This window comes from Taurulus bubalis (genome assembly GCF_910589615.1).
Source record: "Taurulus bubalis genome assembly, chromosome: 19".
NCBI lineage: Eukaryota > Metazoa > Chordata > Actinopteri > Perciformes > Cottidae > Taurulus > Taurulus bubalis.
The window spans coordinates 12621605-12649600 of record NC_136607.1 but is presented as its reverse complement, the minus strand read 5'-3'; the positions used below and the strand labels follow the sequence as shown (position 1 = coordinate 12649600).

The following is a 27996-nucleotide window of genomic DNA, read 5'->3' as shown; positions in this document are numbered from 1 at the left end:
TTTTTGCCGTCATGTATTTTCTCACCGGCTGGCCCCGGCGGCTGCTTTGTCCGCTGAGGAGCGAAGAGGAGCCCTTCCACATCCAACCCAGCTCCCAGAGGTTTTACTTCGCCGTGCTGTCAGAGACACAGCTCAGCATCTGGTTTAGTCGGGTAAGTGTAGTCAACCAGCTGTGACTTGGAATCAGCACCGATAAGGAGCCCAGCTGTCCCAACAAAAACACATTCATTTTAACTTGTATGCTGTAACGCATTTACGATTACTTCAGATACAACCACCATCAGTGTATTGTCACTACTGCCTGTCAATCTGTCTGTCCGCCTTTTTTAATGTATTTTATATATCGGAGAGTAAATGCGCACGGAGAATGGCATTGGTGCCATTAGCCACCCACACGCCTTTTAAATTGCACAGATGAGAAGTGATAATGATACACATCGTACGAGTATGATGAGCATAACGTTATATCCGTATACGTGTGTCTTCCTCAAAGGCATAGTTGTTAATAGGATTAACGTGCGTCGTCCCTCCCATTTACCTCATTCATGACAAAGTCTTGCTGATGGTTCATCCTCTCGCTAGTACATCAGGTGAAGCTAGTACATCAGGTGAAGTTCACCTGATGAATGCTTCTCAGGTACAGGGAAAGTGTAAATTGGAGTCTCTCAGGTACATTGAGTACTTTTGTTGACAATTTTTGTAATCACCCTGCCAGGTGAAGAACAGGACAGAGTGTCAGCTATTATCTCCAATTTTGTTGAAAACAAATATTGACTGAACGCATGTTGTGGTATGTTCTGTCAGGCTGTTCAGCCAAGGCATTTTGTCAGTGTGGTTTTAAATCATGACTTCAGCAAAAAAAGGTCTTGTGCTGTAATGATTCTCTTAATAAATTGTATACCATTTTAAGCACTTATGTCCAAAATAGCTGGTGGAATTTATTCCAATATTTGTCCAAAAGTTACTGGATCTAGAACCTAGAGACTAGAGACCTGTGTTGTCAGGTGTGGGGTAAGTTAATAAACCTCTCATCTGTGCTGACTTGGGAGGAAAAACCACAGAAATCAATAGCAATACTGTCAGTCAGTGGTCTGTAAAATACATGATTGCTCTTTATCTATTTCTACAGAGAGGGAGAGAGAGAAATACAAATAATGAATATTTCGAAGAAAAGTCGGGTGTATTCTGGAAGGTCATAGGGCAGAAAGTAATGATTGAACAATTCATTGAGTTGTCATAACATTTAAAAAAAGATAGCAGAGTGACTACAAACACTCAGAACATGATTTTGACTTTTTGTTGTCGGTCCAAAGATATAGACTGTCAACTGACACTGACAGTGGCAGCTAAAACAGATGATATCTTTTGTTCACCATTGTATCTATTCATTATTTGCTCATAAAATATTTTAACTTCAACAACAGGGTTAACAGGGAACTTGTGACAAGTAATCCACTTAAAATGATTATGGAAATGCTGAATGGCTCATTTAAAAGTGTGGTGATTTCCCATTCAGCACGGTTTCCAGCACCAGTATCTAGCCGTAGCAAAGTCCGATGAAATTCCAAGTATAGGTCTTTGCTGTGAACCCACTTCCCACTCCTGCCCTCAGTTATATGAATACATCAGATTCTGCCATTCTGATATGGAGAGGGAATATTTGATGTGACAACATAGAGTTGAGCCCACTGCTTACAGTGTTTTGTGTTTTACGCAGCTTGTATATTATTGAGGTGTAGCAACAATGGATCAGGGTCACTGTTTACTTCCTGAGGCCCACACAGGATGGGACCATGTTTTTCTTCCCCTCTTTCTGAATAACTTTGCCTATTCGTGATTATCAATGAGAAGTTCAGGAAAAGGGCAGTGTAAAGAATGTTGATTAGAGATTGACATGCACCTTTCACATCTGTTCGATGCATTATGCCATTTCAGTGCACTATCTAGCCCACCTCTTCACACAAGGGTGTTGTGGAGCAAACGCACATATGACAAGCTTAACCTTATATCAATACAATATTAAATTGGATATAGTGTGACTAATGGGTTATTGTCATCCTGATATCAATATTGTCCTCCACTGATCCGAACTGTGTGACAGTTATGTGAAATCAGTTACTGCCGTAGCTTAGTGAAATAGTGGAAATGATTATTAAAAAAAAATTTAAATACTTTTTTAAATCATTCAAAGTTAAGAAAATTGTCTGTCTTGCTTTGTATCATAGCTTGCCTTAGTGTATCAATATATGTATTCTTTTTTTCATTTAATTTCCATGCTCAGGTTATTTAGTGAATAACAGTGATATAAATATGCCATTTCCTCTCTCAGGTTTCTTGTCCCTGTTGTTCTCAGCCATCATGTTGTCTTTTTTCTTTAATCAGATATATCCTCAACCTCAGCCACTGCAGGCTGGGCCCAACTACTTCAGTCAGGCGCTATCACTTAATCCGTGTAGCACAGTATCTTAGCCTTGTAGTCGTTCTGTTCTGTCGCAGCTGTGTGGGAGCTCAGGATGTCTAGGAATAGATCATTGTTATGCAATAGTAGCACCATAGTTTGCTCTGGGTGCCGGTGAAAATTAGCGTAAGTTTGATGTACTTTGTTGCAGTGACTGATCCAATAACTGTCAGCAAGTATTGGTTAAAATAACTAATTATAGAAATGATACAAATACAATTTGTGGAGGAAAGGACTGACATAATGGAGGCATTGTGAATGATATTTATGGACAGGGCAACGATCAAAGACGCTTGGACAAATTTTATTTGAACTTTTCGTGCGCAGAGAAACAGTTGAATGGTTTTGTAATCATTGAATAAATATATTATCTAAATAAACTTTTGTGTAAATATTTAATAATGTTCCTTACCTTCTTTTTATGCCAACCAATTAAAGACACGTGTGATTTTATCAGATGATTTATGTAAGTAAGATTAGGTTTCTACAGAGTTTATCAGATGTAGATGAACACCTCAGATGAATGATCAAAATCATGCCAACGTTTCATTTAATATCCAGTGCACTGTTACTTTGATTGGGATGCAAAATGTTTTTCCTACATTCGTTCCCAAATGTAATCCTACAGGCTACCTCAAGAATGATCTTCCCTTTTAACTTACCGAACACCTAGTGAGTTTGTAGTGATTGACATCTGTTATTATTGCAATTAAAAATGAGGAGAGAGATTTCTCTCTCTGTTTCCGACAGGGCAAGCGTCATCATTGCAGGTGTCATTGGCATTATTAAGATTTCATGTGACGAGAGGCACACTATCGGGCTGAAATACTTAAAACTTGCTCTCTCGTTACGGTGACTGAGTTCGAGGTCTAATGTTGCTCAGCTGGAATTACACGAGATCTTTCCCTGCTTATGTTACCTGACATGAGCCATTCAGTGGGTGTAATGTCCAGGTTTATCTCAGGTTGATCTCAAAGACTATTATAGTTCGAAACAGTCTGTGCTTTCTAGAATTGCATTAAGTAAAACTGTACAAATTTATGACATGAATGCGTGATGAATAATCTGCAGGGGATTTCCACTTGTTGAACAATGCCAACGACTCAAGAATAAGGCTTTGCCAGATGTTCAGGTTTCTGGTCTTCTGAAGCTGACTCCTCTTTTACAGCTGTTATATCACCTGCTGACAGTTTTTGGTTGAAGTTATGCGTTTATAAATCATAAGTCAGTCAAATAGTCATTTAGTTCAAATTACAGTTCAGTCAGAGCCTAAAGAAAGCTGAAAAATACCCATTATAGTTTCCATGAAGTCGAGCTAATGTAAACCAACAGCTCAAAACCCAGATAGTTTATTGTCGCGTTAAAACAAGTAGCAATTCATCAAATTTTAGAAGCTAGAATCATTAAATCAATCTTTTTTTAAGTAGAGCAGACAGATTTCTGTCAGTAACGGTATTCTGGTATTCTGTTGATGTTTTTGGTTATGATATGTGGCAGTCGGATGTCTGTGAGGTTCAGTCAGTCTAAAGTGCTTATTTTCTTTACCATATCCCTATTCCCCACCCACAGCCCAGTGTTTTGATAGTCAGCTATATTGAGTCTGCAAAGGCGGCTGCCCAGTTTGGCTTCTACCAGAAGGCAGAATGGAAACCAGACGACTCCATGATCGCTGTGGCGGTAAGTACAGCACTCCACCATATCATCTCATATTGTCAGTTTGATTGACCCCCTTTACCCCCAATGTGTTATATCATGTCCTCTTAGAACAAAGCACTAAAGCACATTAATAACTTGTATACTTACTGCAAAAATGGTGAAGAATTCAAAATGAGTGTGACATTATTGTATCGTTGTTCACTCAACATGAAGCACTGACACACTGGAAAACACTATCCTCACGTCTCATAAATCAATAGAAGTTCAACATTGTATCATGGATGAGTCATTTGAAGTCAACAACACAGTGATTACTAATCAACGTAATCACCTGTTTATCTCTTTCTCCCTGTCTCGTCTTTTTCTGCTTTTCTTTCTACTTTCTGTCACTTATCACTTTGTTACCACTTTGGTTTCAGTCAGTGGGTAGAGAGGATGCTTCAGTAATCAATCCCAGAGGATAAATTGATTTTTATCAGGAACCATTTGTTTGAGAAAACCACAGAAGCAGCTTCCTTGTTACTGCAGTGCATCACAGTCGAAAGAACATAACAAATGCTTGAAAGAGAAAAATGAAAGTGTGGCTCCACTTCTCCAAAACGGCAGTCAGACTTTGTCCTATTTTTGCTGTTATGCTGAGCTCCAGATACAAGGAAGGTATTCCTGTGGCGATGAGGGCGGACCTTAAACGCGCTCCCTGAGCTCTCCACTTCAAGTTGAAACTTCACTTTCAATCACACAGTCTTCCAATGCAGTGAGCAACGGAGTGACATCAGTGTGTAAAGTTAGATTTATTAGGTTTACAAAGAAACTTAAGTTCATGGCGTACATGTTGGCCACTTGATCTGACTATTCTTAAACCATAGGAACACTCGACATCTGGTTCAAGCATCATTTCTTGGCACATGCTGTGTGTCTTGGTTCTTCAGTAATGTCATTGAGAGATCAACCAGGAGTTTTTCAATAATTTTGCTCCATGTTTTTCCCTCAATCATCATAATTTATGAATTTAGCAAGTAGTCAGACTTCCTTCTTTGGGAAACTGTTGGGAGTCGTTGCTTTGCTGCTGGTTTGAAGTGCGTAAAAGAGGGAATGTATGTATGTATGATTCCTGAAGCTAGACATGCTTTGACATCACTTCAGGTGAGCATCTTGCAGATGTCCGCATGTAGCTCCAGGCTTAATGCAGCTGGAGTAGAGTGGCCACTTACATTTATGCTCTGTGGTGCTTTAGGTGAATACTGCAGTATTTGAAGGTGTACTTGTGACTCTTGAAGTTACTATCAGTTAGGTTCAACAATGGTCAGGCATGAGAAAACTTGGAAAACCAAAAAATACCTTTTATACAGAACTGTGTCAAGATTAACTGAATCTGGAGGCAGCTGAACATACTGCCAATATGGCAGTAATAAAAGTCCCTGGACAAACTGACCCATAAGATTTTGAGATAATATTTGAATCCTTCAGTTACACATTACTTCCTATTTAATGTCTTGTCATACTCCGTCCTGTGCTGATCACTGTACTTTATATTTGACTGTCACTGTTAGTCAATCAACCCAATCAAATGCTTGCACATATACACTTAGATGTATTTACTTCACTTTCGATCCTCTTTTGGTGTATACGTTGGATAATAATAAGGTGAGCATCAGTCCCCTTGGCCCTTGAACCCTGACCTCATTCTTAACGGGTCAGGCTTGAGAGCAAGCTCTATATTGGGAAACGGATTACAGCAGCCTGAAAGGATCTAACTGCCTCAGCTCTTTTGGGAGATGAACAGGGCCTCGTTTTGTGTGTTTTGCAGATCAATACAAATTTACCTGAATGCTGAACTGATGAGGGGAGAATGCACAGTCTGTGTCAGCCTGTTTTTTTTTCTTCCCAGTTTAAAGTAATTATGAAATATCTCCCCCGCATCTTCCTTCCTGTCATTACATTCCTGCCTTGTGTAAACTCTCTCAAAGGACCCACAACCCCAAAAATATGCAAATTACCAGCCCACAAAGCTTAAAGATGTAATTTTTTGTAATATTCATGCTCATTTCCATGGAGATGAAATGTCCTCGTCTCCATGTTTCTTTACGTAAGCCCACACAAGCTCACTGATGTTAGTTTACTCGTACCTTTCCTCCACTGTCAAGCTGCACTGGCCTTTTTGTTCCCACAATTTACAACACAGGTTCCACTGAGGTTGAGAGCACAGTATAATTTGCACATAATGCCTCACAGAGAGTGGCCTTGATCAGAGAGAGATGGTACGTTTTAACACCCTCAGGGAGCAGAGTGTCCCTGAAAGCAGCAGAGAACATCATGGCTGGCTTTATTTAGCTGCTCTTATTTATTTTTAGGATTGAATATAAATTGTTCTTATCAAGTGTAATCCTTGATAAGGAGCCCCTGTCTGTGTTGAACTAATGTCTTAATACATACTGTGAGCTCAGAAGGAACAGACGGATGCTGCATCTGCTGTGTCAAACAACTTAAAGCACAAAAAGAAGCTGAGCAGTGGAAGCAGAGTCAGATTGTTTATTGATGGATGTTCATGTAAGTTAACAGAACGCTTACAAGGATAAGTGTGTGTGAATGAAGCACTAATTAAGCTGACCGGTGCAGCTTGTCTTTGTTTGACTGAACTAATGTTTTTCATAATGATGATAATCTAGTTTCAGCTGAGTATTCATGTAACACTCCAGCGTTACTGCCTGGATGAAAAGAAAAAAGCACCACACTCCACCTCTTCCAAATTGGGAAAACAGTTTGAAAGTATCTTGTTAAATAATCTCACATAAGGCAAGTGCCCGAGTCAGTACATGGCTTCCAAAGGTCATGTGATCAGCAACACACGGGACAACCGGCAAGATACATTTGTGTAAAACCTGCCCAATTAATATTATCCAGGTAATGTAATTGAAAATAGAAATCTGTATATGATTAATAAGATAACTAACATTTTCATCACTAAATCTAGTTAGTGGGATAATCCGCCTCAAGTCATGCAGGATATTGTATTACCGTCTTACACATATTGCAGAACCTGGATATATCTGGTACTAATGCTTATGTTTTGTGGTTTAGTCATTTCACAATTAACGAGCCACAGCATTTGGTTTCTATTTATATTATTTTAATACTTGGAATGAGCTGGATCTGCGTTTCTCATGTATGCACTTGTACATTCAGCATATGGCTGCTTTATGCAAACAAATGTATTTAAGTTATTATAAAGACAAATGTAAATACATTTTTGCTGACCTGCATCCAGAAAGTTCTATTTTAATTATGTATTTGATAAAATGCCTTAGCCCAGCTAATTCTACGTCTTTTTGTAAACACTGCCAGGAAATACTGTCGAGGACATGCAAGGCTTTTTAGAAAGCGGTGTGGCAGAGAGCGATACAAGTTTCTCCCAAAACACCACCGGTTGTCCTTGAAGCCATTCTGCTGAACATGATTTATCAAGTGATAAAGGGGCTACAACACAGAGACATGGTGGATTATTGTCAAATTTTATGTTTTCGAGCATTTTAAGCAGAAATGTCACCTTTTTATATTAAAACAAATATTAATAAATCGTGGTACCCTGGTCAGAAATGTCCTCAAAGGTCCAGATAGAGCCCTATTTATTAGCACCGTTAGAAAAACAATGGAGACGTTTTCTAGTAGTGGTGTCATGTAAATGCTTTAACAGCCACTCGGTGTCAAAAAGAAATGGCAGATTGGCTTAAAATAGCGGCATAGTTTCAACATGAACGTATTGCAAAATAATAGCACGGTGACCTCTCTCGTTGTCCGTCTGCCCCCCTCTTCCTCAGTCCTTCCTTTAATCCCCACCTCTACTGAAGCCAAAGTACACATGAATGTGTCTGTGAAAGCATTAAGTCAGACTGTCCCGAGCCCACCCGGCCAAACACAACAGGGAGCAGGTGGAGGAGTTAAAAATAACAGGGCACACTTGTTCACACACTTCCTGGGCTCCACAAACAGAGTTCAATTCTGAATCATGAGTATTAAATATCAATGGAGGGAGGACTGACTTTATACATTTTGTGAGAAAAAGAGAGAGAGAAGTATGTTCAAATGTTTAATTCTTGTGGGAAAAATGTGTTGACTGGAGCAAGCACTTTCACACCACACACCTCTTTAAGGCCAACAATGCTGCAGCCCAATGTGAGCTGCAGCTCTAATTAAGCTTTCATACTTATTATCCTTTTGTCCTCGACTTTAATCCATTAATTTCATCAAATCTGAAATGGCCTTTGAGACAATGTTTTTGTTTTGTGTAATGTTTTTACTTTTTAGGTTCAGTCTTTTTTGACACTCTTCCTTTCACACAGGAAATGTGTCGGGCACGAGTTTGTAAACTTTTAAGGAACCAATGTGAGTGTCTGTGTTGAGTTCAGTCTCACAGCACTCAGTGGAAGTCAAGTCATAGTGAGATCTGTTGACTAGAAACTGCTTTTACTACCCCCGTTTGTGTTGCATCTTCAAACTTCCTGAAAAATTATCTGGGCAAACAAGTAGTCTGTAATGTTCCCAGGTGGCTCACCATGAAGAGCTGGGGTTTGAGTCCGACCCGCGGCCCTACGCTGCTTCTCATCCCGTCTCCTCCTTTCCAGTCTCAATCGAGCCTATCTAACAAAGGCAAAACACCCAAAATATAGTGCTAAAACATCAAATGTATTGCTGCAGATCAAGCTTTCCCTTGCCATGTTGTTTGCAGTTTGTTTACAAAGGACTGTAGAAAGGGAGCAAAATGGCACCTGGAGTGAATAAACATTGTATTCTGCCTAAATACGACCAAAACAACGTTTGATGGCTGTGCTTGAAATAGTGAATCTGTTATCCTTTGCACCCACGAATAGACGGTGAAGTCAGCGAGGCCGTCAAAAAGCGTTGCGACGATCTTGGTTAAGATCGACTGAGGAAAACTGGTCTCAGTCCACAGCAGATGTGCCCTGAACCTCTACACCATTTCACACATGGCCTTTACTCCATAAATGCTGTGGCAAGTTAAGATGTTGTGTTTTTCTGCCCAGGCACACAGAAGGTTACGATGACATGCACGTCTTACATTTTAATCTATGTGATGTCTTCACAAGCTGCATATTTTTCCAGTTATCTCCAAGAAGCCATACCTTTTCTCACCCTCATTATCATTGTAGTTTAATTACAGGGTGAGCAGACTCGGAGAAGTCAGCGACTGCAGAACAATAAAGACCAGCGGTGCCCAGGCAGGCAGTAGTTCTCGCTTCAGCAACCAGCTGTTTCCCAGATGTTTCTCTGCCCACACACCCTGCAGACCTTGAGGCTAACGTAATCACCCTCGTAAACCATGACCTGGACTATCTTTAGCCGAGTGTGTAGCTTGTGTGTAAAGAGTGCAAGAGTAACGGCTAAAGCAATCGACAGAGCGAGAGGGACAGACGTTTTTTGTGTGGCAGGAGTCAAGAAAGGATCTTCAAACAAGGGAAACACTTCATAGCATTTAGCTCTTCTTGTGTGCGTTTCGGGATCCGTCCGAGGCCAAAATGTTCCCTCTCTGTCTTTAGACTCTCACATAGCAATACTTGGGGAAAGTCTTTTTGACAAAAAAATGGTATGACAGAGATGTAGTTCCACGTACATAGTATTACCTATGTACATATAAGCAAATTAAAATAGAATAATGAACTAAGTATACAAATATTTTAATGATTCTTTAACTTGGGGTCAACAGGGAGAAAGAATGTTTTTCCAAAAATAAAAAGAGCAGACTCCAGGTTCCGATCTTATCTCTAACACAAACGCACACATTCAAGATGTGGAGGCAATAAACATAATTTTGCTGAGACTGCATCAGAGAGGTGTTTCAACTCTGGATATTTTAAGGCTTTTCTTTGTGTTGTGGCTGTACGAGAATACTTTCTTTTTTTTGTGTCCCTCCTCGCTGCTAAATTGGCTCTTGTTGGAACAGGACAGTACTGTTTTGTCTTCAGGTTTATATGTATGTATTAGTACTATTCTATGTTGTGTTTTTCCTGCCCTAGAATTTAATTTAAAAGTTTACTTTGGACATACTCATCTATTGCATAGTTTCTTCCCTGTGTCGAAGACACAGCAGGACTGGAAAGTAATGACTTGGTCAACTCTAAGGAATACTACTGATACACTTGGTAAAGTAATTGGTCAGATGTATTCGCATGCTTCAGTCAGGAATGCCTCATAGCGTACTGCAATTACAGATGTACACATCAGCCTCTGTCATTGCAAACTATGTTATGTTCAGTTAGGGGAATTTGCACATGTTTCTATTCAATGTGTTTTTAAATGACAGCCACTGGCACCTATTGTCTGTGAATTGTTTGAGTGTTTTTTTTAAAGTGGGTGACCCTTTGGAGCTTGTTTAAACATGCAGAAAAGAGGCCCCAGTAAGCTATTACATGGTGTACAGTTTTCTGCTGACTTGCATGCCTTTCATCCTACTTGCGAGCCTGAACTAGAGACTTTCTTCTCCGTTTCTATTTGCTTGCGTTTTGACAGCAGCATTAAGTCAATCCTTTGATGTCTGCTTCTTTCAAATGCAGCATCAAGTAGTAACAGTTAGTTTGAATATCGTATAAGTGCCAACGGAAGAAGAGGAAGTGTTACGTGACGAGAGCTAAAGCCCCATCTTGAGTCCTGTAATTACAGCGGCATCTATTATGTGTCTCTCATGTACCGATTGTTGAGTATGCTTGCTGACAAGACATCACGTTATTAAGAGAAACGTGTTTAAGCAGGACATCATAAAACACATCTATTTAAATTATCAAGATTTTACGTATTCCCTCACTTAGACTTATGAACAAAACCAGGTTTAATAATTTAATTTAAAAAAAAAGATTAGGGCACCATGGTTTTGATATTCAGCTCCAATTGTTGCCAGGATGAAGATGAGAGTAGGCCACATGTACATATGTGTGTGTGTGTGTGTGTGTGTGTGTGTGTGTATGTATGTATGTATGTATGTATATATATATATATATATATATATATATATATATATATATATATATATATATATATATATATATATATATATATATATATATATATATATATATTTATATTTATTTCGTAGAAGGGTAACTCTGATTAGTCCTGTATCTGCAGTGGAAACTGCGAGCTGGTCCTGCCATCACTCATTTGTAGATCCTATTTTGCAGGCTCAGAAAGGCTCTTGAGTAGCAACGACTGGTTCAGGAGCTGCAGCTTTTTGTTGCCGCTCCCATTAGTCAGGAGTCATAGAGAGAAAACTATTCAAACTTCTTCCAAACATTCAACCACCGGGTGCATTTTCCCTTTCGAATCGTTGTGCCTGCTTGTTTATTGAGCTTTAGCAGACAAAGAACGGGCGTCCTGCCTCTTCCTGTATCATTATCCCTGCATGTGAGAACGTACCAAGAGTCCTGGAGACATGGGCCGTACCTCAATGTGACCTTCTCTTTACCTCCCATCCCTTTCATCCATGGTTTTTCAGGTATCTGACGAGATGAGTCGTAGTAAACATGATCATAGTCCCATGAAAAGATGAATGGTTGTGTGAACGCTTTCTGAAAGGGATGAAATGTTTAGAGGGAGCTGAGGTGAGGCTGAGGTTTGTCCTATGTTGCTAAATAGTTACTCCTTCACATTTCCTTTATGAGTTCCTTCTCTAGGAAAGAAGCATTGTCTGATTTTGTGAATGTATGGGGGGGATGGAGTGGAGGGGCTTATGGGATTTTAGACTTTGACAATACTTCAGAGTTATGATGCGAACTATCTTTCCATCTTAAAATTGTGCGACAACTTTTACATAATTTTTGGAAATGACCACAATCACAGTTAACTTTGTTCTCGTGATTAATATTTTCAGCCCACAAAATGACACAATGATATGCTGAACCTGTGTGTAGAGACAAAGTGTTTCTTTTCACATTAAGATATGCAGTATTTGAAAGATTAAAAAAAAAAAAAAGCTATTTGAACTGCTTTGTGTAGACAACTGATGCAGATTTGATGCAAGCTGAAGTTATACTGTTGAGCAGTTTTTGCCTTTATAGCTCTTCTGCAGCGTTGTGGAGGTCCCAGGCTGTGGATGTGTTTAGCGGGCCTCTGTTGGGCTCTTTCCTCTCTGGCTGCGGCTGCTCTTTTCTAGTCAAGCTTCATGTTGTTCCTGGCTTCTCTCTGTCTCTCTCTCCCTCCTGTTTGGGTTGTCTTATTGCTTTGGTGATATTTTGGCCTGCTACTAACAACATTGTCACCACACTAGAAAAGGCAAGGGTTACTTCAGTGTGCTTCCGCCAACTATGAGCAAAACATCACCGTTCAGAGAAGCACAACTGGATAAAAGACTGGAAATAGTAGAATAGTGCATTGATCTTACTCTGGTAATGCTGCATAGCCACCTAGAACCCAAGTCATTATATATGCAGTCATTGTAAAGCATTCACATCAATGCTGACAGTGGTTATGATCAGGTTTCGTGTCATGTTTCAGTCTACAGGCTCAAATTCGTGTGTGGGGGGAAAAAAAGCACGGTTGCAAAGTTGTACGCACAAACAAGTAACTACTATTTTTACATCACAGATATTGTGTGTACCTTTTACAGAATGGAGTTTGCCGTGTGCATTTCAACTGTTTTTGAAATGCTGACAAATTTGTTTGTGAGCATCATTATCAGTAACGGCTCAGCCTGGTCAGGATTGTGCATTACAGGGAAATGTCAACCATTGTTTCCGGGCGATGCAAATATTTTCTAAACCACGAAAGTACTTGTTAGGGGAAAGAGAAACGCATTAAATAAATACCAGTTTAAGACTCCTTACTGACTGTTGATGATATTTTGTTTGCTTTTTCTTCCCTCTGGTCTCATTACTTCTCTCTCTTGCTACCCTTGAGTAAATAATAATCTTTAAAAACTTGTAAATTTGCATCCCTATCCATTTCTACAGTTCCTACTCACTTTCTCTCTCTCTGAAACATGTTGTTATTTGTGTGATCTCAGTGTACGTCTCTCTGTCTGATAATCAAATTGTGGTTGATCAACTATATTTATGTTTTTTTTCTTTCTTTATAATTATCTGTTTTTAGAGTGCCAAAGGCTACATCCTCTTGTTTGATGTGCTGGGCGGAGGGGATGACAAATCCCTCTATGAACCGGTCTATCCGAAGTGAGTACAGCAAACATTTAAACCCTCATACACATCGATAGACAACACCTGCTTAAGTAAAGTGAGCTCGGGGGGCGAGCTGTCGCTTGCTGGGAGGCTACATCATCAACAAATAGTTTGTACTGTAAAGAGAGGGCCATTTAACTATTATTATTATTATTATTATTATTATTATTATTATTAAGCATGTTTCATCAGTCATGTTACCTGGATCTGCTTGAGGCTAAATGTAAAAACATAATATTGCATATTTACAACAGACAGTCTTTTCTTTTCAGTCTGAATTAGTCAGTATTTTAACTTGCTCCTGTTATTACTGCAAATGACGAATTAAAATGTCATTGCTGTTTGTAAACAATTACCAAATTGATTTATATGAACACGCCTCGGCTGCCTCGGGATTGTTTGCTCGCTGCAGTACGTCTCGGTAGTGATCATCCAGCAGCTGATTAACAATCCAGAAGAAATACAAGAGGGCTTAAGTACTAAATCCTGGTCATGTTGCGTTTGCTCTTGACTTTATATGTAATTAATATATTGTTTATATCAAGTGACCATTACACTGCCTGGCCAAAAGTGTATGCATTAATATGCTGCTGCAACACACTCCTCTGGTTAGGCTTTTCAAACTGCCCTTGACCAAAAGTATGTGCATAGGGGTGTTTGCATGCTTTTCTCTCTTCTTTTTCTAAATCCTTTTGTGAGTTTGCTGTGTATCAGGTGTCCACGTCATGTGTGTATGTGGTGTGTCTATGCTGGTGTGTCTACAGTGTGTGTGTGATTGTGTGTCTTTTACATTCCTTGACAGCATACCAGCAGAGGTCAGGCAAGTCGGGGCGTATTCCGTTTTCTTTTTCCGCTCCGATTTGCATTTTGGGATTTCAACAGTTTTCCTCGCACATTAGTAAAATGAATCTGTGTATTAATGTATTTGTTTGTTTGGACAGAGGAAGTCCTCGTGTGAGGGTTACCCCGGGTTACAAGGAGGAGCAATGTGCCCCCGCTTTGTCTTTAGAGATGAAGAAGCCTGTGGATCTGGAGGCCCCTATAACCAGGTAGAAAGAAGTCTTATCCTACTTTATCTCTTTCTCTTTTATCTCTCTCGCTTTGTGTTTCTTCCTGTTGTGTCTGCACATCTACCTCTCCCTCGTATAGACGCCAGGTCACCTTCACAAATACTTAGACACACTGGAACCACCAAAATAAATGCTGCTCACTGTGTACCTTAATGCGAGCGCTATCTGTGAACTAAGAAAGAGCACTGTTCAGTAGTTTTTTTTTTTTTTTTTTTATACACTGCTCACGCAGCTCACTAGTGGATATTTAAAGAATGTTCTCCATAGTTAAAGCTGTTAAGTGACCCACTATTTGTGCATCTGTGAAGGGCATTTGGCTCAGTGAGACCTTAAAAAAAATCCTCTTCCTCTCATGGAAAGGCAACATTGGCAGTGAGAGATGGCTGAGGCTCAGTGAGAGGCTAAACTTCTCCACACTGTAATTTGAAAACACAAAAGCCTGTAGAGAGAAATGCATGTATCTGCAGAGATGGAGGACGTTGAGAGAGAGAAGAGTGAGAAAAGGGTTTGATTCCCGGGCTAGACGGGGAAGGTTTGCATGTTCTCCCCGTGGCAACGTGGGTTCTCTGGCTCCCACACTCCAAAGACATGCAGCTTAGGTTAATTGATGACTCTAAATTGCCCGGGAATGCTCGTCTGTCTCCATGTGTCAGCGCTGCGACAGTCTGGCAAGCTGTCCAGGTGTACCCGGCCTTAGCCCAATGTCCGCTGGGATTTAGCTCAGTGACATTGATTGCTTCGTCAGCAACATAAAATGATAATTGGAGGAATTTGTTCCTTCACTAATCTACCTCGTTCATTGTTACTGTAGAAGCTTATGGTGTAGTTCAGGTTTTGCTAATTACAGGGTTTTTTTCCGTTTATTTTTTCTTCTAGTTTTTCACCTTCCTTATTATCCTGCCCACATCCTTCAACTTGACATCTTTGTTTGCTGAGTGACAGGAACATTTGTGCTCGACTTTCTTTTTGTCTGTACTTATTTTGTGTTTATATTGTCTGCATCTTTCATGTCTTCGTGCTCATCTGTCACATCTCCAATGCACTTGACAGAGATTACAGGGTAGTCATATGAATGAGAGCACTCGCGTTGGCATTTTGAAGGCACAGCTTGATTGTGCAGATGAGTGGGTGTCTCCTGCTGTGAAACAGCAGTAAAAGTTGTCGCCTCCTCCTCAGTTTACGTCCACGGTGCTTGACACCCTCGACTTTGTTTAATTTATTTTCTCTGATGCCCGCTTTTTCTCCTTTTGGTTGTCTCATTGGGCCATCTTCAGTCTTAGTCCTGTCAATGACAATGAAGCGCTTTTACACGCGCACGCACAAACACACTGTTTGTTCCCTTGTGTATTAGAAGACATTGTCAGTTGGCATGGGCAGCTATGTGGCATCATCACAGCTGGCCAGTAAAGGTTTCGGGCCCCAGTCAGAGGGCACAGCTGGATGATGACTAGTCCAGTGTTTTCTAACACTGCTGTTTGTTATCTCGTTTCCACTCTTCCGACGAATCGTGCCCGCCTGTTTTATCTTTCTGCCTCAATGCTAATTTCTGTGTTCCTCTCCCTCCCACTAGTCTGCAGTCCCTTCAGGAGGACTTATTGGTCTGTACCGCAGACGGCTATCTCCATGTGCTGCACTGGGACGGGCTAGGCAGCAACGGACGCAAGTCCATCTGCCTCACTACAATCCCCTTCTCGCTAGACCTGCAGTCTGCTCGAGGTTAGAGAAGGCCCATGCACACAGCAAAACACAGGGGAAGAGAGCAGACTTTATTCTAGTTGACAGTCTAAACAGACGTTTACAATCACTCTCTAATGCTGGGAAATACATTTTGAATACATGGTTTGACTGTTCAACTATTTAAAGTTTAGTTATTTCAAATAACACCAGTCATAAAGACACAGATTTTTTGTCTACAACGGTAGTGCTTAACGTCAGTTCCACATTCAGTCTTTTTGTTGCATAGAGTACAGTGTGTGTGTGTGTGTGTGTGTGTGTGTGTGTGTGTGTGTGTGTGTGTGTGTGTGTGTGTGTGTGTGTGTGTGTGTGTGTGTGTGTATAGGTGGTCCCTCTCTAGACCTGGAAGAAGTGTATATCCGTTGTATGGAGTATTGTGTAACCCTGGACGGCTTTGCTGTGGTGCTGAGTGACGGACGCCTGGGCTTTATCACACCCCTCAGCAACACCATCACCGCAGATGTAAGAATACTCACACACACTGCCGATGTTAAAACACACAAAGTATACAGAAGATTAAAACCCAGATATTCAAAAATGTATAATAGTTATTATATTGAAAGACTGATGAATGTCATTGATTCTTCTTTACAAGGCTTGCAGACAGCCATCAGTTCTACAGCTTATGTCATCAATATATATCAGCATATGACATCATCTGACCCCATGACAAGGGAACCATCACCACCAGACCTTTTGTTTCTGTCAAGAATTTGGATGTTCTGCTTTATCTCTGCAGATTTTAAACAATTATAACTGTATCTGTAAGGTAATATATCTGAGCATCTAAAAGCACAAGAAAAAGGAGCTCATATTCATATTTTGGCAAGAAATGACGGCAATATTCTTGGAATTGGAAAGTGGGTGGTATTGACTCCAAGATATAAATGTTAGAATAAAATCGTGACCAAGCTGCTAATGTGTGTGTATTCTCAGCTGTAGAGTTTCATTTCGACTTATCAACGTTTAAAGCAAAATGTAAGTGATGCGTTTAAAGGAAACTGCAGTTAAAACATGCTTTGCTGACCTGCAACTGGTATCATCACACACATTCACTTATCTGTAATTCATAAATGTTTCGTGTGTGTCCAGCAGCTGCAGGGCGTCTGGGCAGCAGATGTGAATGATGGCACCTGTGTGGCTGTCAACAACAAGTACAGACTGATGGCCTTTGGCTGTGTCAGGTACGTGTTTTTAGCTGTTGCTCTGTCCACGTCTTTACAATACAGTGCTGGGTAGAAAACCTGTGTGTGTGTGTGTGTGTGTGTGTGTGTGTGTGTGTGTGTGTGTGTGTGTGTGTGTGTGTGTGTGTGTGTGTGTGTCTCTGTCTCTGTCTCTGTCTCTGCATCCGTGTGTTACAGAGATAGATTGTTGTCCATGTGGTGTGTGTCCAGTGTGAGAATCTGTCAGTTTGTGTTTGCCGCGGCCTACCTCGTGTGTGCTTGTCGAAAACTCCCAATGGATTGTGCAATCTGCCATGTTGGACTTGCTCTTCCTCTCCTTGCGCCCCCCTCTCCTTCATCGTTTTCTGAGATTTCTGCCTCTTTGGAACAACCTGGGCACACACACAGTGCTCCAGGTTTTTATATAACTATTGCCCAAACAGTCATTTGCAAATGATAAGAGAAAGTAGAGCCTAAAATCAATCCTACTGTACAAGGAGGATTTTTTTTTTTTTCATCCGAGTCTTTTGAACCTTATTTAAAAACATCTTTCTAGATAAGTGTTTGATACTCTGATGTAGATCACTTTGATCGTTACCACTGAATGAGCAAGAGGTTGACTTGCAGTCAGTAGGCAGCAGCGGAAGAAATTAGATTCAAGCCTCTGTAATTAATAATTTCCAATCGCACACAACACAAATAATTACCTTGTTTTTGTTGTTGAGGTATATATGTGTATAGTGTATTTATGTATATAATGTGCAGTCAACACGTTTCTGATTGTCTGTTATTACACAGCTTATTTTCAACCTAACACATTATGACTGTTAAAGTGTGTTGTTTTCATTACAGCGGCTCAGTGCTGGTGTACATGATAGACACCACGACAGGATCCATGCAGCTCTCCCACAAACTGGAGCTCACCCCAAAACACTTCCCAGGTATCACCTCATATGTGCCACATCTCTCTCTCTTTCCCTGTTTTTGTTTCTCCTCTATTTGTATGTCTCTCTGTAGCACAGCCCTGCACAAATTCCTCCTTTAAAAAAAACTTGCATTCCTTCAGCTGTCTCTTGGGTGCACATGCCTGTGTTTCCCCTTTGGTGACATCTGTTTCAGTCAGACTCCAATAATGGGATCTAAAGCCACAGCTCCCCCTAGTGGAGGAACTGCCATGAAGGCCATCACCATTTTAACAGTGACTAGGTTTATGGATAGATGTCTTTTAAAGTCTTGAGTTTCCTGAAAAAAGGCCTGAGAAAGTATTAAAAGGTCTTGAATTTAATTTACAACAGCTACATGTTCTGGGAAGCTCAGTGTTGCAAGTGTTCATTTAGCAGAAACGTTGGTTTCTCTGCTCTCTGTAAAATAATAATCTTAGCCCTAATGATTGAACACTGCATCATCTCAAACACACCAAGACAATACAAAGGATTATTTAGTTTCACACATAATTGTCTCCTGAACTTGAAAACAAAACACATGTGGCATATTCAAATCGTGAATCAGTTACATTTACCTTTAATTTTTTTTGTCCAAAAACAAATCCTGTGTGAATTATGTTTTGTTAGAAAGTCATGCTCAAGAACGCAGTGTTTCAATGTGGAAAAAAACGGGTTACTTTGCAGGAGGAAGGAGGTTATCCTGTTATAAAGAAGAGTACAATATACACAATATAATGGGATTCAGTGTTGAATATGAAAAAAAAAAACTCAAAAATGAAAAATACAACTACACCTAAAACCTTCTGAGCCCTTCTAACTTCTCTGCATTATTTGCCTGTTCAGACATCTACAACAAGACGGGCCCAGTCAAGCTGATCCGCTGGTCACCTGACTACAGCGTTGTCATGGTTACTTGGGAGTGTGGCGGCCTATCGCTGTGGAGTGTCTTTGGAGCTCACCTCATCTGCACTCTGGGCGAGGACTTTTCGTACGTACAAACACACACACACACACACACACACACAAATGCACTAGTACACACTTCACACTTTATTTAGTGCAACTTCATATCACTATTTTTCTTGTTTTTATATATCTTTGCACGTTTTGTCCTCCCTCAGGTATCGCTCTGATGGTACCAAGAAGGACCCTGTTAAAATCAGCTCTATGGCAAGTGGATTTATTTGATTCCTTTCCACCCGTTACATTTGAACATAAAAAAGACATTTGAATATAATTAGCAGTTGGCAATGTTAAAAGTGCACATGTTGTGGTTATGTTAAAATTCAGTACCCTCTTAATCCTGTCATTTACAAGCAAATTGCTGTTCATTGAAGTGGAACAGAGGAGGCACACAGACTGTGTAAATGGTTAATTCTATTCCAATTAGATTAATTTGACTTTTTCTTAATTTTACGCTTTGTTTTGCATATTCTCCACTCATTGGTAGTTTACTTGTTACATATAAAATGTATTTTTGTGTGCATAATAACCGCCTTCCACTCCGCCCTTTCCAGAGCTGGGGAGCAGAAGGCTACCACCTATGGGTGATTCCTAACAAACAAGAGAAGAGAAAGCAGGAGCAGCAGCAGGAGGAGCAGCAGCAGAAAAAGGAGGAGGAGGAGGAGAATGAGGAGAAGGAGGAGAAGGAGGGGGAGGAGGAGGGGCAAGATGAGGAGGAGGAGGGGATGGCCACAGCTCCTCAACCCTCTCTGCAGGCCGGCATACTGCAGTTCCATTTCATCAAGAGTGCCCTGACAGTCAACCCCTGCACGGTGAGAAAAAACGTATGCTCAGGTTTGTAAATACACACATATGCAAACGCACACATTAAACATTCATACTCTGTTTGTTCCTATGTCGACCGCACAGAGTAACCAGGAGCAGGTGTTGCTCCACGGTGAAGACCGCCTCTACCTGACCTGTGGTGACCCATCGCAGGTCCACAACAACTCTGACACTCATCCGCACACACACGTGTACCCACACAATGGCAGCCCGCCGCACAACCCCCCCGACCCCGACTCTTGTCTCTCTCAGGGACTCAGCACTTTACTGGGACACAAGCACTGGCACGTGGTCCAGGTAAGCATGCATGCACGATGTCATGGTTGAATTCATACAACACTCTGACAAGAGTTTTTAAATATAACTTAAATATAGTTCAATGGATTTTAACTATATTGGATTATCTTGTATTTCTCATCGCCTTTTTGTCTTCTTCTAGATTCACAGCACATACCTAGAGAGCAACTGGCCTATACGGGTAAGAGAACGTGCATCTTTGCTCAGACTAGAGGAGCTGCTATATTCCTGAGTTTACAACGCAGCAATGTTTACAAAGCAAACTAATTTAGCTGTGTTCACAAGTGTGTGTGTATACATAAGCAGAATCATCCTTATACACATGTGGGAGCTAGAGAAAGACTATATATAATTTAGAGTAAAATAGTTTTTCCTGAGTTTACTCTGAAAAAGTAGCTATTGAGAGTCTGTAAAGTTCATTATTTGTCTGATAGATGGCTAAACAATAAACAAATATGACTTTTCAGTTTGCAGCCATAGACACAGCAGGCCAGTGCATGGCTATAGCAGGGAGACGGGGCTTTGCACACTACTCCTTATTCACAAGGAAATGGAAGCTGTTTGGGAACATCACTCAGGTATGTGACATTGTAGACTGGAGGATAAATAACAACATGTAACCCTCTTTAAATGGCTTTGTGCTAGTTATATTATGTCCAGAGTAATCATGTTGGTAATTATCTCCACTTATCTTGAAAAAAAGTCTGCTAGAAATTACTTCAAATACCATTTAAAAAAAAAAAATAAAAAACACCAAAGAAATGGGGTGTTGAGTATTTTAGGGTACATTTTTGTCAGTTTAGTGTTCTTGACGAGGTAAACATTGTTAATGTGTGTGTGCGTCTCTGTAGGAGCAGAACATGACAGTGACGGGAGGTCTGGCTTGGTGGAAAGACTTTGTGGTGGTTGCCTGTTACAATTTTACTGACCAGCAAGAGCAGGTAAGACCGAGCCACTACTTCTCATTAACTCCATTATTTATTTATTTTTATCGTGATCCTAGTAAGTCTCGTTGCAACATTTCCCTGTTCTTTCTCTGTTGACACCAGTTGAGGCTCTATCAACGCTCCTCTAACCTGGACAATGCCTTTGCATCCGTCACTAAGCTGCACTCAGACACTCTGTTGCTCAACGTCTTCAGAGATCTGATCATCCTGTTCAGAGCCGACTGCTCCATCTGCCTCTACAGCATAGAGAGGAGGAACGACAGGTGGGTTCCTGTGTGCACACATTACACATGCAGTCCAAAATTCAGAACTCCATATCACATATCTGACTTTTAGCTTTTCCCAGGATAATCTCCTTTGTACGAGGACTGAGTAACAGTAGGGATGATGTCCCCTTAACCTTTACCCACTGTTTCAACTTTATTTTTTCCAAAGTGAGGATTGTCCAAAATTCTCTGGTTAAACTTGATACTGTTCTCCACATTCAGCACACTTTCTTCCTTTCTCACACTCCAGCACCAGGGAAATCCCTGGCACCAGTAGTCATAATAGTATTAGGTAATATTGTTCCTCAGCCAGGTTTTCCCTTGGGAAAAGAGGCTTTTATTAAAAGCTTTGGAACTAAAACCCATCACATGACAGAACTGCGCCTCGGCGTTACGTCGCCTTAATTTAATGAACAGACTTAGGCCCTGAACCTTTACACTTTGTCAGTAATGTAAGGCTTTCTTACCACAGTCATTGAGCAACCTTTTATTTCCACTGAGGTACATTGAATATATTGAATTAAGAAATTAAATATTCTGATTCGATTCTGCTGAGCAGTAAAATGCTGTCGCTTCTCACACTGAAAGCTTTTTTCAAATACCGTTAGAGTTAAAGTCCTTATAATCTTTGTCTTAGTTTTATTTTTTGTGTATTCCTGTTTTTTTACATGGAAGTCATGCTGTATATGTTTGCCTCTATTCAGTCCATACCCGACAGCCACCGTGGAGTTGTTGCAGGAGGTCTCAATGTCTCGCTACATTCCTCACCCGGCCCTCGTGGTGTCCGTCACACTCACCTCTGTGCGCACAGAGACTGGCATCACTTTGAAAGCCCCGCAGCAGGTAACACAGTAACATATACACACTCACACTGACTGACCTTTACTGTCTCTATAGGTGCATGTGCATTCATGCTTTTTTTTATGTTTGTGTGTGTGTCCATCTCAGGCCTGCATGGCAGAGAGCATCATGTTGAATCTGGCTGGCCAGTTGATCATGCTGCAGAGGGACCGTTCAGGACCGCAGGTACGGGAGAAGGAGACACCTGCCAACAACAAGAAGCTGGTGAGTCCAAATGAGCATTGCAGTAGTTACACGGCATCAAGTTACACTTGTGTGTAGTGCACTAGTGCTTCAGGAACTTGTTTTATTCTTCCCGTGCTCTTGCTACAGCAAAACACAGGGTAAAGGAGTTACTATATTAATGTCTTCTTCAGCTTTACAAGTAATTTAAGTTGTCAAACATTTTATCACTGTATGCACGCTGCCCAGCTCTGGGATTCTGGCCTCACGATCTTTACTTGAGGAGCCAGTTGTATCAGATCTGTTGTCTTTGGTTTCACTGGCTCATTGCAAACATTGTTAAATCATCTGTTTGACTCAAGAGACAGTGATGGGTAAGCATTAACAAGAGATCCACACTTTTTGAAGCATAACGTGACTGTTGTAGTTAGTTATATTCTTTAAGTCGAGTCTTGCTCAAACCTTAAAGAATATAACTAACTACAACAGTCACCTTAAAGCGTGAAGTGTAAGTTGTTTTACACTGTTATTATTAAATCTCTATCACACACTTTTTTTTCTCCCCTAGCTACCATTTTGTCCCCCGGTGGTGCTGGCCCAATGTGTGGAGAATGTGTGGACCACTTGTCGCTCCAACAGGAAGAAGCGGCACTTGCTGGAGGCCCTGTGGTTGTCGTGCGGTGAGGCTGGCATGAAAGTCTGGCTGCCTCTGTTTCCCCGAGACCATCGCAAGCCCCACTCCTTCCTCTCCAGGCGCATCATGCTGCCTTTCCACATCAATATCTACCCTCTGGCTGTGCTGTTTGAGGACGCCCTGGTACTGGGGGCAACCAATGAGACTGTGCTCTATGATGGGCTGCAAGGCTCCTCTGAGCCACTGGAAGCGTTGTTCCCCTACTGCACTGTGGAGAGGACCTCCCAAATCTACCTCCATCACATCCTGCGGCAGCTGCTGGTTCGCAACTTGGGTGAACAGGTGTGTGGAGCCTCCCGCCTCATCACCTCAGCTTAGTAAATGAATGGTCGTAGTAATAGGCAAAGAATGAACACAACTACAATTCACTCACACAAACTTCAATCTTTAGTCTGCACCTGCAAAGTACTTTAACTGAGTCAATTATTTCCGCTCCTTAATGTTGTCTCTCCCACAGGCTTTGATGCTGGCTCAGTCATGTGCCTCCCTCCCCTACTTCCCTCATGTCATGGAGCTGATGGTGCACGTCGTGCTGGAAGAAGAGGCCACATCGCGGGAGCCCATCCCCGACCCTCTGCTGCCCACCGTGGCCAAGTTCATCACCGAGTTCCCCCTCTTCCTCCAGACCATCGTTCACTGTGCCAGGAAGACTGAGTACGCCTTGTGGAACTACCTGTTTGCCGCTGTGGGAAACCCCAAAGATCTGTTTGAGGAGTGTCTCATGGCTCAAGACCTGGACACAGCAGCCTCGTATCTGATTATATTGCAGGTATACTGACACGCCGACACTACATGCACATATTCAGTTAGCTTTTCATAGCATAATGCAGGCATTATCAGACATAATCAGCCAAGGACGGAAGTGTAAAAAAGTGTCATTAATAGCCCCAGCAAAGATTAAATAATTTTTCATACCTGACTAATTATGATCAGGGTGTCATGATATCATAAAATGCTCATGCTGTCTTCATCTTTCTCCATCCCTCTCTGTAAAGAACATGGAGGCTCCTGCAGTGAGCAGACAACACGCCACTCTACTCTTCAACACGGCGCTTGAGCAGGGCAAGTGGGACCTTTGCAGGCACATGATCCGATTCCTCAAAGCCATCGGCTCTGGAGAGATGGATACTCCGCCCCCAACACCCACCACTCAGGTGAGAATTAAAAATAATCTCTACAAATATTTATTTCCTCTGCTTGCCATTTTTCGTCAGCTTTGTCTATAGATATTGGTCAAGGAAAAATATAAGCAACTCCAATAATCTGATTGATACTCGCAGCTGTTTTTAAAACCTGTAAATGAAGGAGGACTTTGTCCAATGTTTTCCATCTCATTTTTTGTCCATGCACATTGAAATGCCAAAACTATTTAAATACTCTCTTTCTTTCTCTATCCACGTCATGACACAAAGCTGGCCTTTTCAGATATATTTACATTATAGAATGTTTGGAGAAAATCAGCTATTGTTTGCCTAGTATGGATGGGAGGCCAAAACGATATAGAACAATATCAATAATTTAAATGCTGTTCATTAGACATGGCAATTCCTATTGTAAGACCAATACAATTGTATTACATTAAGGATGTTGACAACTACTTGAAAGCACACAAGAAGCGTGTGTAAATGACCTTTCAGAGATGACTCACAGAAACACGGCACAAGTACTTTGTTTTGTTGCAAATGCTTAACTGTGCTTGATCCAGGTCTCAACCCCCATCAGGCTTTGTACGCACAAACATCATACTCTTAACCCAGGGTAGCCAACCTCCTGCCCGTGATCACCTGTTCACCCTTCAGTTAGCTCTCTGCCTCAAAAAGGTTGGTCACTCCAGCTGAAAACAGTGACCTGTGTATCTCTTTAGGAACCCAGCTCAACTGGCGGTTTTGAGTTCTTCAGAAATCGCAGCATCAGTTTGTCCCAGTCGGCAGACGCCATCGCTACGGGCAAGTTCAACCTGCAGAAGACCTTCAGTATGCCTTCTGGACCCTCCACTAAAGGGTATGGACACACACACACATGCTGTAACTTAGATTGTGTATGTTTTCCTTTAAATGTCCTCACCTTAACATCTAAATCTTTGCACATTTTCTTTCTCTATCTCTCCTTCATCCTGTGTTGATTCCTGTCAGGCGGGATGTGGAGTGTGCGGAGAACATGTACATTGACATGATGCTCTGGCGCCACGCCCGCCACCTCCTGGAGCAGGTACGCCTTCGCGACCTCGGTTGCTTCTCTGCACAGCTGGGCTTCGAACTCATTGGCTGGTTGTGTCGCGAACGAAACCGGGTGGCTCGCGTTGAGGATTTTGTTTATGCATTGAAGAAACTCCACAAGGATTTTCTCTGGCCCTTTCCTGTTATTCCCGGAGGAAGCATCTGCTCGCCTCTGAAGAACGGCCGGTGTCGCACAGGTGAGTCACACGGGATCCATGCAATACAGGAGCTGTTTAGAAAACCTTGAGGAGTCTGTTTTACAGAAGAAGAAAATGTTTCCTTCGTTGTTGTTGTTGGTTTTACACGTCAGACATCACTGAAAGCTTTGAAGCTGATTAGTGGCAGGAGCAATATATGAACGCATTGATTTGGTGGTGAAGCAAAAAGCACACAGGAAGGAATTAACCCAATCAATAAGTGCACTATTAATATTAACATGTGAACTGGGCTTTTTGCTGCCCCAGTTCGCAATACTTTTGGCTCTATCCCAATATCTCATGGTGTTTTTTTTTTTTTTTTATTGTTACTCTCAGTGCTGAGCACTCGGCTGTTAAAGTCACAGTCAGCTGACAGCCTGTTGAACAGCGACATGGACACAGCGCCCCCTCAGGCAGCTTCCTCCAACCACTCCTGGCTAGATGGGCTCGGGCAGAGGTCCAAAGACATGGACACGGCCTCGTCTTCTCATTCCAACCAACACTCACCACAGACACACGATGCTTTCCTCTCTCTGCTCACCAACAAAGGTAATGAGAATTGAACGGTTAATCCCGGCCTAACTACCGGTGGTCACCAGCTCTCAATAACCCTACAAAGCAGGGAAGACTCTAATGGCTTTTATTAGAAATTAGAGGGGGGAACAAGTACTCGTGGCCAGGATTTGTGTGTTCAGGAGAATGCAGGTCTGTGTGTGCGAATTTACATGTAAAAGATCATTAAAGGGGTGTCAGGGTGATTGTATTTTTTGTGTTTTTTTTGTTGTTTTTCTGTACTTTATTATTGTTTGTATTTATGTTTAATGTTAATATATCTAAATGAATACAAATTTAAGTGACAAAAAAATAACCCTCAAGACATGCCATCGTCTTTTTCTCCATCTAATTCCTCCTCTTCCTTTTTTCTCATCCCTCTAGTTGAAGAGTACAGCGTCGGCTCTGCCACAGATTTGACAGAGACCAGCTCGGTGGTGGATGGTGATTGGACGATGGTGGATGAGAACTCGTCCACTCTGAGCCTGAGCCAGGCCGAGTTGGAGCACATCTCCATGGAGCTGGCCAACAAAGGCCCGCACAAGTCACAGGTGCAGCTCAGGTGAGATAACGTCACTAAAGCTCACTTCCATGATCCCACTGCGTTGCTTTGATTCAACGTGAAACCAAAGCCAGTACTTGACAGCTGCGCCTCTCTGTTTCCTTCAGGTATCTCCTTCATGTGTTCATGGAGGCCGGCTGTCTGGAGTGGTGTGTAGTGATTGGTTTGATCCTACGGGACGCCAACGTCATAAAGCAGGTGATCGGCTTCCTGGACAGCCCAGAGGTTCCCCAAGACACCGTGCAGAGTGTCAGGAACGGCTTATTGGCCGTCGACACATGGGTCTCTACTGATTGGTGGGTGCAGCTCAAAATGTTGTGTGTTTTATGCCTATGCAATGAAAAATATGTTTTTCAGGTTGTCTGTCTGTACGTTTTTCCGTCCGTACATCCTTCCCATTCTCGTAAACACAATATTTTAAGGAACGCCTGAAGGGAATCTTTTTTTAATTTGAACACCAATACTATTACATTTGTTTGGTATACAATCCTATGACTTTTAATTATGTTTTTATGACATACTATAACTTTGTTTATGACTCTTTTGACATACTATAAAATTACTTTGTATGACATGACAAAAGCTTTGCAACACAGTACATTTTTTCAATGTGGTTTGCAGTTTTGTGAAAGTGAAATGACATGTAATGGTGAACAACATTATACAGAGCTTAACCTTCCACTCTCCTCCATCTCTCATCTTTTTTCCAGCCTTGGATACAAACCGTTTCTAAACCTGGTCCAGCCACAGCTACAGGACCTGATGGATTCAGCAGCTGAGCAGGTGCAGCCTGAGGCCTTCCAGCCCAGCAGCCAGAGCTTAAAGCTGGGCGGCCCTGAAGGGCTGGGAGGTACCGCAGTACCGCGGCCAGAGGACAGTAGAGGAGCGACGGCTCCACTGGGCCTGGCCCTGCCCTCCCTCGAACCCGCCGGAAGTTTCCCCCGTCCCCCCTCTGAGGATTGTCCTCCTGAACAGACAGAGGATCAGGGAGAGGAGGAGGGAGCCTACGACTGCACCTTGTCCTGAAGCCTGGAGCCTCCTCTGGACTCAAACCTGTGAACTTGAGGGAAAGAGAGGAGGAAGCAGCAGTTGCTGACCCAAAATACTATATTTTGTGTGTGTGTGTGTGTGTGTGCGTGTGTGTGTGTGTGGGCATAGAAAGTACCTCTCCTGCGGGTACTTACATCGGTCAGTATTATCCACAGATTTGCCCCTTGTCTTGACTCAAGCTCCTGTGATTACTACCAACA

At 41.7% G+C, this 27996-nt stretch overlaps 1 protein-coding gene across 1 annotated transcript; it reads left to right on the top strand.

The window, feature by feature from the left end:
* Positions 1-11: 11 nt before the first annotated feature.
* Positions 12-27772, top strand: ric1 (RIC1 homolog, RAB6A GEF complex partner 1; the record flags this gene model as incomplete). Its single annotated transcript, XM_079234665.1, has 27 exons — positions 12-152; positions 4028-4135; positions 13208-13287; positions 14235-14342; positions 15934-16079; positions 16423-16559; positions 17190-17281; positions 18113-18201; positions 19048-19192; positions 19326-19374; positions 19722-19979; positions 20077-20289; positions 20432-20470; positions 20757-20867; positions 21141-21230; positions 21339-21499; positions 22207-22345; positions 22451-22567; positions 23094-23501; positions 23677-23988; positions 24215-24373; positions 25084-25220; positions 25352-25632; positions 25969-26181; positions 26569-26746; positions 26854-27042; positions 27457-27772. The coding sequence occupies 27 exons, from the start codon at positions 12-14 to the stop codon at positions 27770-27772; spliced, it is 4416 nt and encodes a 1471-aa protein (XP_079090791.1).
* Positions 27773-27996: the final 224 nt, after the last annotated feature.